We start from the raw sequence: 13,885 nt of genomic DNA on the forward strand, positions 1-13,885 counted from the left end.
AATTCCATTTTCTCTACTCTGTTGGCTCTAACGATAATTGAATCACCTGTTGGAATAGTTTAAACCACAAGTGCTCCAAAAACCTTATAAATGGGGAAAAACAATTTAGTTCCAGATTAAAATAAAGCTAATGGAGAAAACTTATCAACTTATAATTTTGTTCCTTTTTAGTGCCCAGGTATTGTGGAAGGCATCAAGTGTACCAGTGGATAATACATGCTTGCCCTTTACAAGGACCCCCAGACACAGATATAACCTTGAAAGAGAGGCTAGCAGCTGGAGTGAACATTCCCATTGACCACATTCTGGTACTGGCTACCTTGGCCAGCCTGAGCAACAGGCTTGCGCTCTACCCTACATTAAATGTCAGGGGCGTGGGGCATAAATGCAGCTGAATTAGGGGAGCACCTCTTCAAATAGTGGAAGAGAGGCTGCAATTCTCACACTCAACATAAGTGTGCATATGTCTGCATTTCTAATGCTGTCTGACCTGCTGAGTATTTTCAGCATTTTTTGTTTTTATTTCAAAAAGAACTTAAGTCATACTTCAGTGGTTAAAGCGCTTTGGGACCTTGTGAAAAGTGCTATATAAATGCAAGCCTTTCTTTATGAAGAGATATAGCACTGTAGCGAAAGAGATTGTGAGCTGAGTAAGTCTTTTTTTTTCATTTCCTGGTACTGTTCACAATTTTAAAAGATACACAAGCTTAGTATCCTTAAAATAAATATTACAATTAATTCTCCTCTGGTTCATTGGATTTTGGGAATCTCATTTATTGTAATTTCATGATTATATATCTTCAGCATTTACTAAATCAACAGAAGCATGTTTTACAGAGGAAACATTCTTCTCATGCAGTATAAATTGTTGTTCCCTTTACATTTGGCATTCTTGCAAATTGTCCTGACGATATGTCTTTTATCAGCAACACTCAACTTCAGCTTTTTGTTTGGGTCTGTCAAACCAAAATTGTGTTTGAAACGGACCCTCTGACACTGCCAGAGACTGCAACTACGCATGCGCAGGAAGTGCTCCTTCTCAGCGTTGCGGCACAAATAAACACAGCCTCACCCCCCCACCCCCCCCCCCAAGGCTCCCCAGCGACATGAAGGTGCGCCGCGCATGCTCGCCGCGAGAAAGGGCGAGTGGGCCCCCGCGCGCGCGCCCCCGCTCTCTGGTTTCACACGCCCCCTGCCCCCTCCCACCCGCCCCTGCGTCGGCTACGCGCACGTTGCCGTCCTGCAGAGCCCGAGTGGAGGAAGAGGGAAAAAAAACCCCAGAGGATCGGATAAGCGCCATCAGGCAGCAGTCTCTGAGTGTCACCCTCCCCCCTCGACAATGGCCAGACTGGAGCAAGTACTGATCCTCGATCCGCCCGTCGAGCTCAAATTCAAAGGTGACTGACTGACTGACGTTCGCACCTATTCCTACATCTAATTTATTAATTAATATAATCTAGCATATGTATATATTATTGACTGCCCGAGGCGGTGCTGATCTCACATATTCACATGCTGCTTCCGTTCTCTTCACTCCTCCCTGGTGCCGCCGCCCTGTCTGTTTATTTTTTTTTGGGGAGGTGGGGGGGTGATCTGCAGCCGGGACCGGACCGGTTGTTGGGGAAGCCGCCGGCTCTCCTCAGCCCCCGGGAACCAACCACAGGCGCAGCCGCCATTTTGGTAGCTTGCACTAGGCCGCCTCTGGAGCCTCGGATTGTCGTGGCGGGCGGCGGCGGCAGGGCTTTGTGACTGGGCGAGAGGGCGCCGCCGCCGCCGCCGAGGGTCGGCTCATTCTCCTCCTTGGGGATGTTAGCTTTGCTCCCAGATCTATTCTGGGGAGCGAGCGCTGGTGCTAGTTTGCGCCGAGTGGGCCCCCAGGTACCGGCTCTTTTTTTTTAATGATTTAAAAGAAAATATTTCCTTCGGCCCAGGAGGAGCTTGAGCTCGGGAACCGGCTCTTCGGGCTGGGAAAGGTGTTAAACGCTGTCCCGACTCCCCAGAACACACGGAATTCTGAGGCTGAACATGTTCTCATCCAAGCTGCATCCTTCAGATCTGTGTCAAGCAATAAGTCTTCAGTGTGCACAAATGTTCACCTTAATTTCGAAACAAGTCTTTAAAATTGCGGAGGAAAACAGACCATACTAAAATCCCTCTCATTGAGATTACAGCGTGCGAGGAGCACTTGAATTAATAAGCTTTAGCAACTATATATATCTATAATCTCTTTCTATTTTATATATATATATAAAATATATTTTAAAAAGAGTTAACGTATTAAATTAATTGCTTAGTACACCAACTCCCCAATATAATGGCATTGCTTTGCTTAATAGATATTACTCAGCATTATTGGGGCAGAAATTCTGGACATTTTAGATACTGGTTTAAGTATTTCTATTCGTTTTCCCTTTTCTTTGACGTTCTAAATAGGTGTTGGATTTGTTGAGACGAATAAAAAATGAGGTTTAAAAGCGTTGGTACTTGGTGAGGTTTCCCCCTAGTCTTCCACTAGGGAATTTTTACAGGAGGTGCACAATGAGTGCAGTTGATGGTCACATGAATTAAAAAATATTAAGGTCATTAAAGCTAGATACAGTATGTATTATAGATTCAGGAGTTTTTGAGAGGTCAGGGTAAAAATAGTTTCACTCAAAATTTATTTTCAAGTCGTGATGCCAAAATTGGCCCACGGCTGGTTGAGGAGGAGTAACTTGCTATGCCATGATCTCTTTGGCTACCTTAATAAGATATTGCCCTGCTAGTCTCTTTGACTCTCCATCATAGTACTGACTTGCTCCACCCAAAGTGCCAACGAGGCTGTTGGAAACATGACTGAGCTGCAATCTCTGCCCTTTGACACCAAGTGGATTATGTTTCTTAAGATCGCTAGCATGACATGATCTTGTACTTTTTTTTGCTAGGCTTCGTTCCAAAGAACTGATCCAATAAGTAATTTATGCTGATTCCAGATGACATTTAAGTGTGAGCTTTTAAGATTATGCTGCTAACTTGCTGACAAACATGCTATTGTTGAAAATTAAGGTAGTGTTTGGTAGTAAAAAAATTTATTAGTGCCTCATATCATGAATAATGGCAAGGAGAAAAATCCGTCTTAACAATAAAGATGCTAGATAAAGGCTGCAGAAGGGACTTGACAGATTTATTTTTGACTTTCTAATTGCTATTTAGAACCTAAAATAATTTAGAAATGTTTTATCCTCCCAATTGGTGAGATTGTTGCATTGGTTTTCTGAAGCTTATGTTATGTTATGGTGAAATTGTCCTGCCTTCAGCTTGCCAAAGTTTGGGACTGTATTTCTGATTTATTTTAAAAAAGATGAGATTGCAGTTTGAAATGATGGAATTTAAATTTCAATTATATTTTCTTAGACCGTTTGAGTGAAATTTCCAATTTTGTACCACTCCTCCCCTCCCTCCCAAAAATGTGCAATTTCAACTTTGATTTGACCGTAGCCTCTGCGACGTGATGAGGAACAGGAAACTTTCACACACCTCTCCTTCCTGCCACCATCAGTGGGGGTGTTTGGAGTCTGGAACTTCCTTCCTAAACTCCCCTGCCTTGTTTTATCTCTCCTCACCTATCTTTGATCATATCTTTAGTCTCTCTAAAGGGATGGTAGCACAATGGCATTGCTACTGGATGAATAATTCAGATGCCAGAAGAATGATCCAGAGACGTGTTTTTAAGTCCTGCTGCGGCAGCTGGGGGAATTAATTAATAACTCTGGGATAAAAAGATAGTATCAGTAATGGTGAAACAACTGGATTGTAGTAAAAACCCTCCTGAGTGATTAATGCCTTCTGGGTAGGAAATCTGCTGTGCTTACCTGCTTTGGCCTACGTGTGACTCCAGACCTATTGTAATTTGGTTGACTCTTAACTGCCCTATGAAATAGTCCCTAGCAAGCAACTCAGTTGTATCAAACCGTAATAGAAAAGTTGAATAAAAATAAAACTGTATGAACCACCCAGCATTGATCCAGGTCCTAGAAACAACAAAGGCCCAGTCGACTCTGCAAAGCCCTCCTTACTAACATCTGGGGATGTGTGTCAAAATTGGGAGAGCTGTCCCACAGACTAAACAAGCAACAGCCTACTCAAACTCTCAGGATCATACTTTACAGCCTATGTCACAGACTTCTCCATAACATTATCACTATTGTCCCATCAACAGAACAGACAAAACAAAGGTGGCAGCACTGGTGTACTGTTGGCAGGGGGTTGCCCTGAAAATCCTCAGTATTCACTCCACGCCCAATGAAGTCCCATGGCATCAAGTCAAGCATGGACAAGGAAACCTCCTGCTGAATACCACCTACTATCCTCCCTCAAATGATAAGTCTGTACTCTTCCATGTTGAACACCACTTGGAAGAAGTACTGAGGCTAATAAGGGCACAGAATGTTCCTGGGTAGGGAAATTCAATGTTAGTCACCAAGGGTAGCTTGGTAGCACCACTACTGACTCAGCTGGTTGAGCCCTGAAGGACATATATGCCAGACTGGGCCTGTGGCAGATTGTGAGAACACCAACAAGAGGGACAAGACCTCATTCTTACCAGTCCATCTGTTGCAGATGTCTCTGTCCATGATAGCATTGGTTGGAGTAATGCACACTTTACATGGAGATGAAGTCCCATCTTCACACTGAGTACATCCTTCATCTTGTGTGGCAATTTCACCTTGCCAAATATGACACGGGATACTCCACAAATATCTCAATCCTCGATAATGGTGGCTGACAGCATGTCAGTGCAGGCTTTTCAACCAACCTCAGCCGGAAGTCTTGGCCTTGCCCAGCATTACAGATTCATTCAATTCTATTTGTTCCATGTGATATCAAGCAACGGCTGAACTAACTGGCTCCAGCAAAGGCTTTGGGTCCTTTATTATTCATTTATGGATGTGAGCATCACTGGCAAGGCCAGCATTTGGTGCTTCTCCCTAATTATCTTTGAGAAGGTAGTGGTGAACCTCTGCCTTGAATGGCTACAGTCCATGTGATGTGGATAGACTGCTTCAGCCTTCCCAATATTTAATTGAAGGAAATTTCTGCTAATCCAGTAATGTATTTGGATAAACGGTCTGATTTAGCAACATGGGAGGAGTAGAGAGAGGTTGTGGTAAGATAGAGCTGGGTATTGTCAGCATACTTTGTGCTTTTGGATGATGTTGCTGAGGGTCAGTATGTAGTTGAGAAACAGCAGAGGGCCAGGTAAGGTTAGATCTTTGGGGTATATGGGAGGTAATGATGTGGGAGGAGGAACAAAAGCCATTGCAAGCAATAAGCAATAATAAACAATTAGATAAGAATGGATTCAGCTGAGAGCAAGCTCAACCAGTTGAACAAACTGGTGAGGCCTTGGAGAGGGATGATGTGGTAAATTGTGTCAAAGGCTGCAAACAGGTTCAGAAAGGTGAGGTGCAATAGTTTACCTTTGCCACAGTCACATAGGACATCATTTGTGATTTTGATAAGAGCCATTTCAGTACTCTGGCAGGGACAGAAACCTGGTTATGGAATTAGCTTTATATATTTTATTACAAAATATGACTTAAAACAATCAAGAATTGATCTAACAGATCAGATGAATATGGATTTAAATTAATCATGGGCTGTACGATCTCTCTGCCATAGGAAGTGGTTGAAGCAAATAGTATAAAAGCATTTAAGGGGAAGTTAGACATGAGTATGAGGAACAAGGGAAATATTTTTTATCTTTATTCCTTCATGGGATGTGGGTGTCATCCATCCTGAATTCCTCTTGAACTGAGGACGTTAAGTGTCAACAGCATTGCTGTGGGTCTGGAGTTACATGTAGGCCAGACCAGGTAAGGACAGCAGATTTCCTTCCCTAAATGACATTAGTAAACCAGCTGCGTTTTTACAACAATCGATGATAGTTATCATGGTCACCATTACTGAGACTAGCTTTATATTCCAGATTTATTATTAATTGAATTCAAATGCTACCAGATTTGAACCCATGTCCCCAGAGTATTAGTCTGGGCCTCCGGATTACTAGTCCAGTAACATCACCGCTATGACACAATCCCCCCAACCACCACCGCCGAGGATTACGATGAAAGATTCAGATGAGGAAAGATGGAAGGAGGCTTGAGTGGAGCATAAACGTTGGCAAGGACTGGTTGGGCAAGCTCTTTTCTGAAATTAAACTTTATTTAACAAGTTAAAATTTGGTCACTGCATTTGTAGCTAAGGTTTTTTTTCTACTATTTATACACTTGGACATGGGACAGAAAATAAATTATGGACAGATTTAATCCTTGGTTTAAATTTCACCAAAGTTGTCAAATAATCTGAAACTCGCTATTTGGTCACCTAATTCAAAGCAGCCTTTTTCAAAAGTGGCTTACACACAAAAGATAGATCATAAATACAGAGGGCAGACACTTTTTCAATCCCTTATATATGTATAGCTGTATATTCCAGACATGACTGTGTCATACATCTCCGCACCAGTCAAATTGCCTATTTTTCCCTTTGGCTGCTGAATTCAGGTTAAAAACCTTAAATTAAAAGATTGCATATTTCAGATAATATAGTTAAATTTGCTTATAAAATTGTCTTTGTGCTTGAAAAGCTTCATTAATTTTTCTGTACGGGGGTTTAGCATGTTTCAAAAGTTCAAGGTCAGAGGTGATGTTTTTCTGTCAGTTGCATGCTGATTTCCATCTTCCTCTGCAACCTTTTTTTTTGTTAAAAAGAAGTTGAGAGTGTCAGTAAAACAACATGTAATATTGGCTAGTGATTATAGCTTTCAGAGGAACATTAAGTTCAGTTGCAAAATGCCACGAAACAGAAATGAAACCTGACTTGGATCAGGCACTATAATGATTGGCCTGATACAATGTGCTTTACGTAGCACACCTTCGCTCTAGAACAGCACATCCTCTGACTCAGCAATGCCATGGAAGGTAGTATATCATTTGTTTATTTGTGCTTCACACAGTGGCAAAATGCAAAGTGCACCAATTCTCCTTAAATATATATGAAATTATGTGGAGCTTTGGTGAGACCATACCTGGTATACTGTGTGCAATTTGGGTATCCATATTTAAGAAGTATATAATTGCATTGGAGGCAGTACAGTGAAGGTTCACTAGATTGATCCCTGGGATGAGTGGGTTAAACTAGATGAGAGTTTGAGTAAATTGGGTTTATATTCTCTGGAGTTCAGAAGAGAGGTGATTTCATTGAAACCTAAAGATTATGGAGGGAAACAAAAACAGAAAATGCTGGCAAAACAGCATCTGTGGAGAGAGAAACAGAGTTAAAGTTTTGAGTCCGTATGACAATGAAGAAGAGTCATATGGATTTGAAACATTAACTCTGTTTTTCTCTCCACAGATGCTGTTAGACCTGCTGAGTTTTTCCAGCATTTTCTGTTTTTGTTTCAGATTTCCAGTATCCGCAGTATTTTGCTTTTATATAAGATTATGAAGGGACTTGACAGGGTAGATAGAGGGAGGCTATTTTCCCTGGCTGGGGAATCTAGGACAAAAGGACACAGTTTCAGGATAAGGGGCTGATCATTTAAGACAGAGGAGAAATTTCTTCACTCAATGGGTTGTGAATTCTCTACCTCAGAGGATTGTGGATGTGATATCATTGAATATGTTTAAGATGAGACAGATAATTTTTTGGTTGCTCAGGGAATAGAGGGATATGGGGAGCGGACGGGAAACTAGACTTGAAGCCCAAGGTCAGCTATGATCATATTGAATAGCAGAGCAGGCTTGACAGGCCATATGGTCTTCTCTTGCTCCTAATTCTTATGTTGTAGAACACTGATAGCTGAGTAGATCTTGGAGAAAAATGAGATAGCTTTGCTGGTTTCTGCTTAGCATTAGCCTGACCGTTTTCCTCCCCCCCTCCTCCTCTCCCTCCCCCCTCCTCCTCTCCCTCCCCCCTCCTCCTCTCCCTCCCCCCTCCTCCTCTCCCTCCCCCCTCCTCCTCTCCCTCCCCCCTCCTCCTCACCCTCCCCCTCCTCCTCTCCCTCCCCCCTCCTCCCTCTCTCTCCCCCCTCCTCCTCCCTCTCTCTCCCCCCTCCTCCTCCCTCTCTCTCCCCCCTCCTCCTCCCTCTCTCTCCCCCCTCCTCCTCCCTCTCTCTCCCCCCTCCTCCTCCCTCTCTCTCCCCCCTCCTCCTCCCTCTCTCTCCCCCCTCCTCCTCCCTCTCTCTCCCCCCTCCTCCTCCCTCTCTCTCCCCCCTCCTCCTCCCTCTCTCTCCCCCCTCCTCCTCCCTCTCTCTCCCCCCTCCTCCTCCCTCTCTCTCCCCCCTCCTCCTCCCTCTCTCTCCCCCCTCCTCCTCCCTCTCTCTCCCCCCTCCTCCTCCCTCTCTCTCCCCCCTCCTCCTCCCTCTCTCTCCCCCCTCCTCCTCCCTCTCTCTCCCCCCTCCTCCTCCCTCTCTCTCCCCCCTCCTCCTCCCTCTCTCTCCCCCTCCTCCTCCTCTCTCTCCCCCCTCCTCCTCCCTCTCTCTCCCCCCTCCTCCTCCCTCTCTCTCCCCCCTCCTCCTCCCTCTCTCTCCCCCCTCCTCCTCCCTCTCTCTCCCCCCTCCTCCTCCCTCTCTCTCCCCCCTCCTCCTCCCTCTCTCTCCCCCCTCCTCCTCCCTCTCTCTCCCCCCTCCTCCTCCCTCTCTCTCCCCCCTCCTCCTCCCTCTCTCTCCCCCCTCCTCCTCCCTCCCTCTCTCCTCCCCCCTCCTCCTCCTCTCTCTCCCCCCTCCTCCTCCCTCCCCCCTCCTCCTCCCTCCCCCCTCCTCCTCCCTCCCCCCTCCTCCTCCCTCCCCCCTCCTCCTCCCTCCCCCCTCCTCCTCCCTCCCCCCTCCTCCTCCCTCCCCCCTCCTCCTCCCTCCCCCCTCCTCCTCCCTCCCCCCTCCTCCTCCCTCCCCCCTCCTCCTCCCTCCCCCCTCCTCCTCCCTCCTCCTCTCCCCCCTCCTCCTCCCTCTCTCTCCCCCCTCCTCCTCCCTCTCTCTCCCCCCTCCTCCTCCCTCTCTCTCCCCCCTCCTCCTCCCTCTCTCTCCCCCCTCCTCCTCCCTCTCTCTCCCCCCTCCTCCTCCCTCTCTCTCCCCCCTCCTCCTCCCTCTCTCTCCCCCCTCCTCCTCCCTCTCTCTCCCCCCTCCTCCTCCCTCTCTCTCCCCCCTCCTCCTCCCTCTCTCTCCCCCCTCCTCCTCCCTCTCTCTCCCCCCTCCTCCTCCCTCTCTCTCCCCCCTCCTCCTCCCTCTCTCTCCCCCCTCCTCCTCCCTCTCTCTCCCCCCTCCTCCTCCCTCTCTCTCCCCCCTCCTCCTCCCTCTCTCTCCCCCCTCCTCCTCCCTCTCTCTCCCCCCTCCTCCTCCCTCTCTCTCCCCCCTCCTCCTCCCTCTCTCTCCCCCCTCCTCCTCCCTCTCTCTCCCCCCTCCTCCTCCCTCTCTCTCCCCCCTCCTCCTCCCTCTCTCTCCCCCCTCCTCCTCCCTCTCTCTCCCCCCTCCTCCTCCCTCTCTCTCCCCCCTCCTCCTCCCTCTCTCTCCCCCCTCCTCCTCCCTCTCTCTCCCCCTCCTCCTCCCTCTCTCTCCCCCCTCCTCCTCCCTCTCTCTCCCCCCTCCTCCTCCCTCTCTCTCCCCCCTCCTCCTCCCTCTCTCTCCCCCCTCCTCCTCCCTCTCTCTCCCCCCTCCTCCTCCCTCTCTCTCCCCCCTCCTCCTCCCTCTCTCTCCCCCCTCCTCCTCCCTCTCTCTCCCCCCTCCTCCTCCCTCTCTCTCCCCCCTCCTCCTCCTCCTCTCTCTCCCCCCCTCCTCCTCCCTCTCTCTCCCCCCCTCCTCCTCCCTCTCTCTCCCCCCTCCTCCTCCCTCTCTCTCCCCCCTCCTCCTCCCTCTCTCTCCCCCCTCCTCCTCCCTCTCTCTCCCCCCTCCTCCTCCCTCTCTCTCCCCCCTCCTCCTCCCTCTCTCTCCCCCCTCCTCCTCCCTCTCTCTCCCCCCTCCTCCTCCCTCTCTCTCCCCCCTCCTCCTCCCTCTCTCTCCCCCCTCCTCCTCCCTCTCTCTCCCCCCTCCTCCTCCCTCTCTCTCCCCCCCTCCTCCTCCCTCTCTCTCCCCCCTCCTCCTCCCTCTCTCTCCCCCCTCCTCCTCCCTCTCTCTCCCCCCTCCTCCTCCCTCTCTCTCCCCCTCCTCCTCCCTCTCTCTCCCCCCTCCTCCTCCCTCTCTCTCCCCCCTCCTCCTCCCTCTCTCTCCCCCCTCCTCCTCCCTCTCTCTCCCCCCTCCTCCTCCCTCTCTCTCCCCCCTCCTCCTCCCTCTCTCTCCCCCCTCCTCCTCCCTCTCTCTCCCCCCTCCTCCTCCCTCTCTCTCCCCCCTCCTCCTCCCTCTCTCTCCCCCCTCCTCCTCCCTCTCTCTCCCCCCTCCTCCTCCCTCTCTCTCCCCCCTCCTCCTCCCTCTCTCTCCCCCCTCCTCCTCCCTCTCTCTCCCCCTCCTCCTCCCTCTCTCTCCCCCCTCCTCCTCCCTCTCTCTCCCCCCTCCTCCTCCCTCTCTCTCCCCCCTCCTCCTCCCTCTCTCTCCCCCTCCTCCTCCCTCTCTCTCCCCCCTCCTCCTCCCTCTCTCTCCCCCCTCCTCCTCCTCTCTCTCCCCCCTCCTCCTCCCTCTCTCTCCCCCCTCCTCCTCCCTCTCTCTCCCCCCCTCCTCCTCCCTCTCTCTCCCCCCTCCTCCTCCCTCTCTCTCCCCCTCCTCCTCCCTCTCTCTCCCCTTCCTCCTCCCTCTCTCTCCCCTTCCTCCTCCCTCTCTCTCCCCCTCCTCCTCCCTCTCTCTCCCCCCTCCTCCTCCCTCTCTCTCCCCCCTCCTCCTCCCTCTCTCTCCCCCCTCCTCCTCCCTCTCTCTCCCCCCTCCTCCTCCCTCTCTCTCCCCCCTCCTCCTCCCTCTCTCTCCCCCCTCCTCCTCCCTCTCTCTCCCCCCCTCCTCTTCCCTTTCTCTCCCCCCCTCCTCTTCCCTTTCTCTCCCCCCCTCCTCTTCCCTTCTCTCCCCCCCTCCTCTTCCCTTCTCTCCCCCCCTCCTCTTCCCTTTCTCTCCCCCCTCCTCTTCCCTTTCTCTCCCCCCCTCCTCTTCCCTTTCTCTCCCCCCCTCCTCTTCCCTTTCTCTCCCCCCTCCTCTTCCCTTTCTCTCCCCCCCTCCTCTTCCCTTTCTCTCCCCCCCTCCTCTTCCCTTTCTCTCCCCCCTCCTCTTCCCTTTCTCTCCCCCCTCCTCTTCCCTTCTCTCCCCCCCTCCTCTTCCCTTTCTCTCCCCCCCTCCTCTTCCCTTTCTCTCCCCCCCTCCTCTTCCCTTTCTCTCCCCCCCTCCTCTTCCCTTTCTCTCCCCCCCTCCTCTTCCCTTTCTCTCCCCCCTCCTCTTCCCTTTCTCTCCCCCCCTCCTCTTCCCTTTCTCTCTCCCCCCTCCTCTTCCCTTTCTCTCCCCCCCTCCTCTTCCCTTTCTCTCCCCCCCTCCTCTTCCCTTTCTCTCCCCCCCTCCTCTTCCCTTTCTCTCCCCCCCTCCTCTTCCCTTTCTCTCCCCCCCCTCCTCTTCCCTTTCTCTCCCCCCCTCCTCTTCCCTTTCTCTCCCCCCCTCCTCTTCCCTTTCTCTCCCCCCCTCCTCTTCCCTTTCTCTCCCCCCCTCCTCTTCCCTTTCTCTCCCCCCCTCCTCTTCCCTTTCTCTCCCCCCCTCCTCTTCCCTTTCTCTCCCCCCCTCCTCTTCCCTTTCTCTCCCCCCCTCCTCTTCCCTTTCTCTCCCCCCCTCCTCTTCCCTTTCTCTCCCCCCCTCCTCTTCCCTTTCTCTCCCCCCCTCCTCTTCCCTTTCTCTCCCCCCCTCCTCTTCCCTTTCTCTCCCCCCCTCCTCTTCCCTTTCTCTCCCCCCCTCCTCTTCCCTTTCTCTCCCCCCCTCCTCTTCCCTTTCTCTCCCCCCCTCCTCTTCCCTTTCTCTCCCCCCCTCCTCTTCCCTTTCTCTCCCCCCCTCCTCTTCCCTTCTCTCCCCCCCTCCTCTTCCCTTTCTCTCCCCCCCTCCTCTTCCCTTTCTCTCCCCCCTCCTCTTCCCTTTCTCTCCCCCCCTCCTCTTCCCTTTCTCTCCCCCCCTCCTCTTCCCTTTCTCTCCCCCCCTCCTCTTCCCTTTCTCTCCCCCCCTCCTCTTCCCTTTCTCTCCCCCCCTCCTCTTCCCTTTCTCTCCCCCCCTCCTCTTCCCTTTCTCTCCCCCCCTCCTCTTCCCTTTCTCTCCCCCCCTCCTCTTCCTTTCTCTCCCCCCCCTCCTCTTCCCTTTCTCTCCCCCCCTCCTCTTCCCTTTCTCTCCCCCCCTCCTCTTCCCTTTCTCTCCCCCCCTCCTCTTCCCTTTCTCTCCCCCCCTCCTCTTCCCTTTCTCTCCCCCCCTCCTCTTCCCTTTCTCTCCCCCCCTCCTCTTCCCTTTCTCTCCCCCCCTCCTCTTCCCTTTCTCTCCCCCCTCCTCTTCCCTTTCTCTCCCCCCCTCCTCCTTCCCTTCTCTCCCCCCCTCCTCCTCCCTCTTCTCTCCCCCCCTCCTCTTCCCTCTCTCTCCCCCCCTCCTCCTCCCTTCTCTCTCCCCCCCCTCCTCCTCCCTCTCTCTCCCCCCCCTCCTCTTCCCTCTCTCTCCCCCCCCTCCTCTCCCTCTCTCTCCCCCCCTCCTCTCCCTTCTCTCCCCCCCTCCTCCTCCCTCTCTCTCCCCCCCCTCCTCCTCCCTCTCTCTCCCCCCCTCCTCCTCCCTCTCTCTCCCCCCCCTCCTCCTCCCTCTCTCTCCCCCCCTCCTCCTCCCTCTCTCTCCCCCCCTCCTCCTCCCTCTCTCTCCCCCCCTCCTCCTCCCTCTCTCTCCCCCCCTCCTCCTCCCTCTCTCTCCCCCCCCTCCTCCTCCCTCTCTCTCCCCCCCTCCTCCTCCCTCTCTCTCCCCCCCTCCTCCTCCCTCTCTCTCCCCCCCTCCTCTTCCCTTTCTCTCCCCCCCTCCTCTCCCTCTCTCTCCCCCCCTCCTCTTCCCTTCTCTCTCCCCCCCTCCTCTTCCCTTTCTCTCCCCCCCCTCCTCCTCCCTTTCTCTCCCCCCCCTCCTCCTTCCCTCTCTCTCCCCCCCCTCCTCTTCCCTCTCTCTCCCCCCCTCCTCCTCCCTCTCTCTCCCCCCCTCCTCTTCCCTCTCTCACTCTCTCTCTCTCTCTCTCCCCCCCCCAGCCCCACCCCCGAAGGACTTGGATGCTTATAATGCCGTTCAGAGTCTCAGGGTGACCCAATGCTCTTTACAGCCACTGTTGCACTTTTGAAGTGTAGTAATTTGTAATGTCGGAAACACAGCAGCCACTACGTACAAGCAAGGCCAAAAGGGAGGAATAGTGCATTTTAAAGGAGTTGTCAATTTTGTTTTCCTTTAGGCAGTGTTGGGATTGCTGTATTAGATTTTTAAAAATTTCCTGATCAACTGCAGTTAACATTCAAATAGCTTTAGAATTTGCTTTTTAGAGCATTTCCTCAAAGGAACTAATTGAACAAGTATAAGATCAATTGGCTGCTTTGATCCTGACCTCAGAGTATAAGATCCCCTAGGAAACAGTGACCATAACATGGTAGAGTTTAGCATTCAGTTTGAGAGTGAGAAAATTGGGTCGGTTACAACTGTGCTAAACTTAAATAAGGGTAATTACAAAGGAACGAGGGCAGAGTTGGCTGGAGTGGACTGGGAAAGGAGTTTGGCAGAAAAGATGGCTGATGAAAAACGACAGATGTTTAAGAAAATAGTTCATGGCTCGCAACAAAGATATATCCCAGTGAGGAAGAAGGATCCTTGGAAGGGGATAACAACCAAGAAAGTTAAGGATAGTATCAAATTGAACGAAAAACCATACAATGTGGCAAAGATTAGTGGTAAGCCAGAGGATTG

At 51.6% G+C, this 13,885-nt stretch overlaps 1 protein-coding gene across 1 annotated transcript in view; it reads left to right on the forward strand.

Moving 5' to 3' along the window:
- The first annotated feature begins 1,212 nt into the window (after window positions 1–1,212).
- Window positions 1,213–13,885, forward strand: part of vapal (VAMP (vesicle-associated membrane protein)-associated protein A, like) — a 110,535-nt gene continuing 97,862 nt past the window's right edge. The window contains exon 1 of the mRNA XM_041190008.1: window positions 1,213–1,397. Coding sequence (XP_041045942.1) covers window positions 1,340–1,397 — 58 coding nt within the window. The 5' untranslated portion in view covers window positions 1,213–1,339. The remainder of the gene's footprint in view (window positions 1,398–13,885) is intronic.

This window comes from Carcharodon carcharias, chromosome 6 (genome assembly GCF_017639515.1).
Source record: "Carcharodon carcharias isolate sCarCar2 chromosome 6, sCarCar2.pri, whole genome shotgun sequence".
Lineage (NCBI taxonomy): Eukaryota > Metazoa > Chordata > Chondrichthyes > Lamniformes > Lamnidae > Carcharodon > Carcharodon carcharias.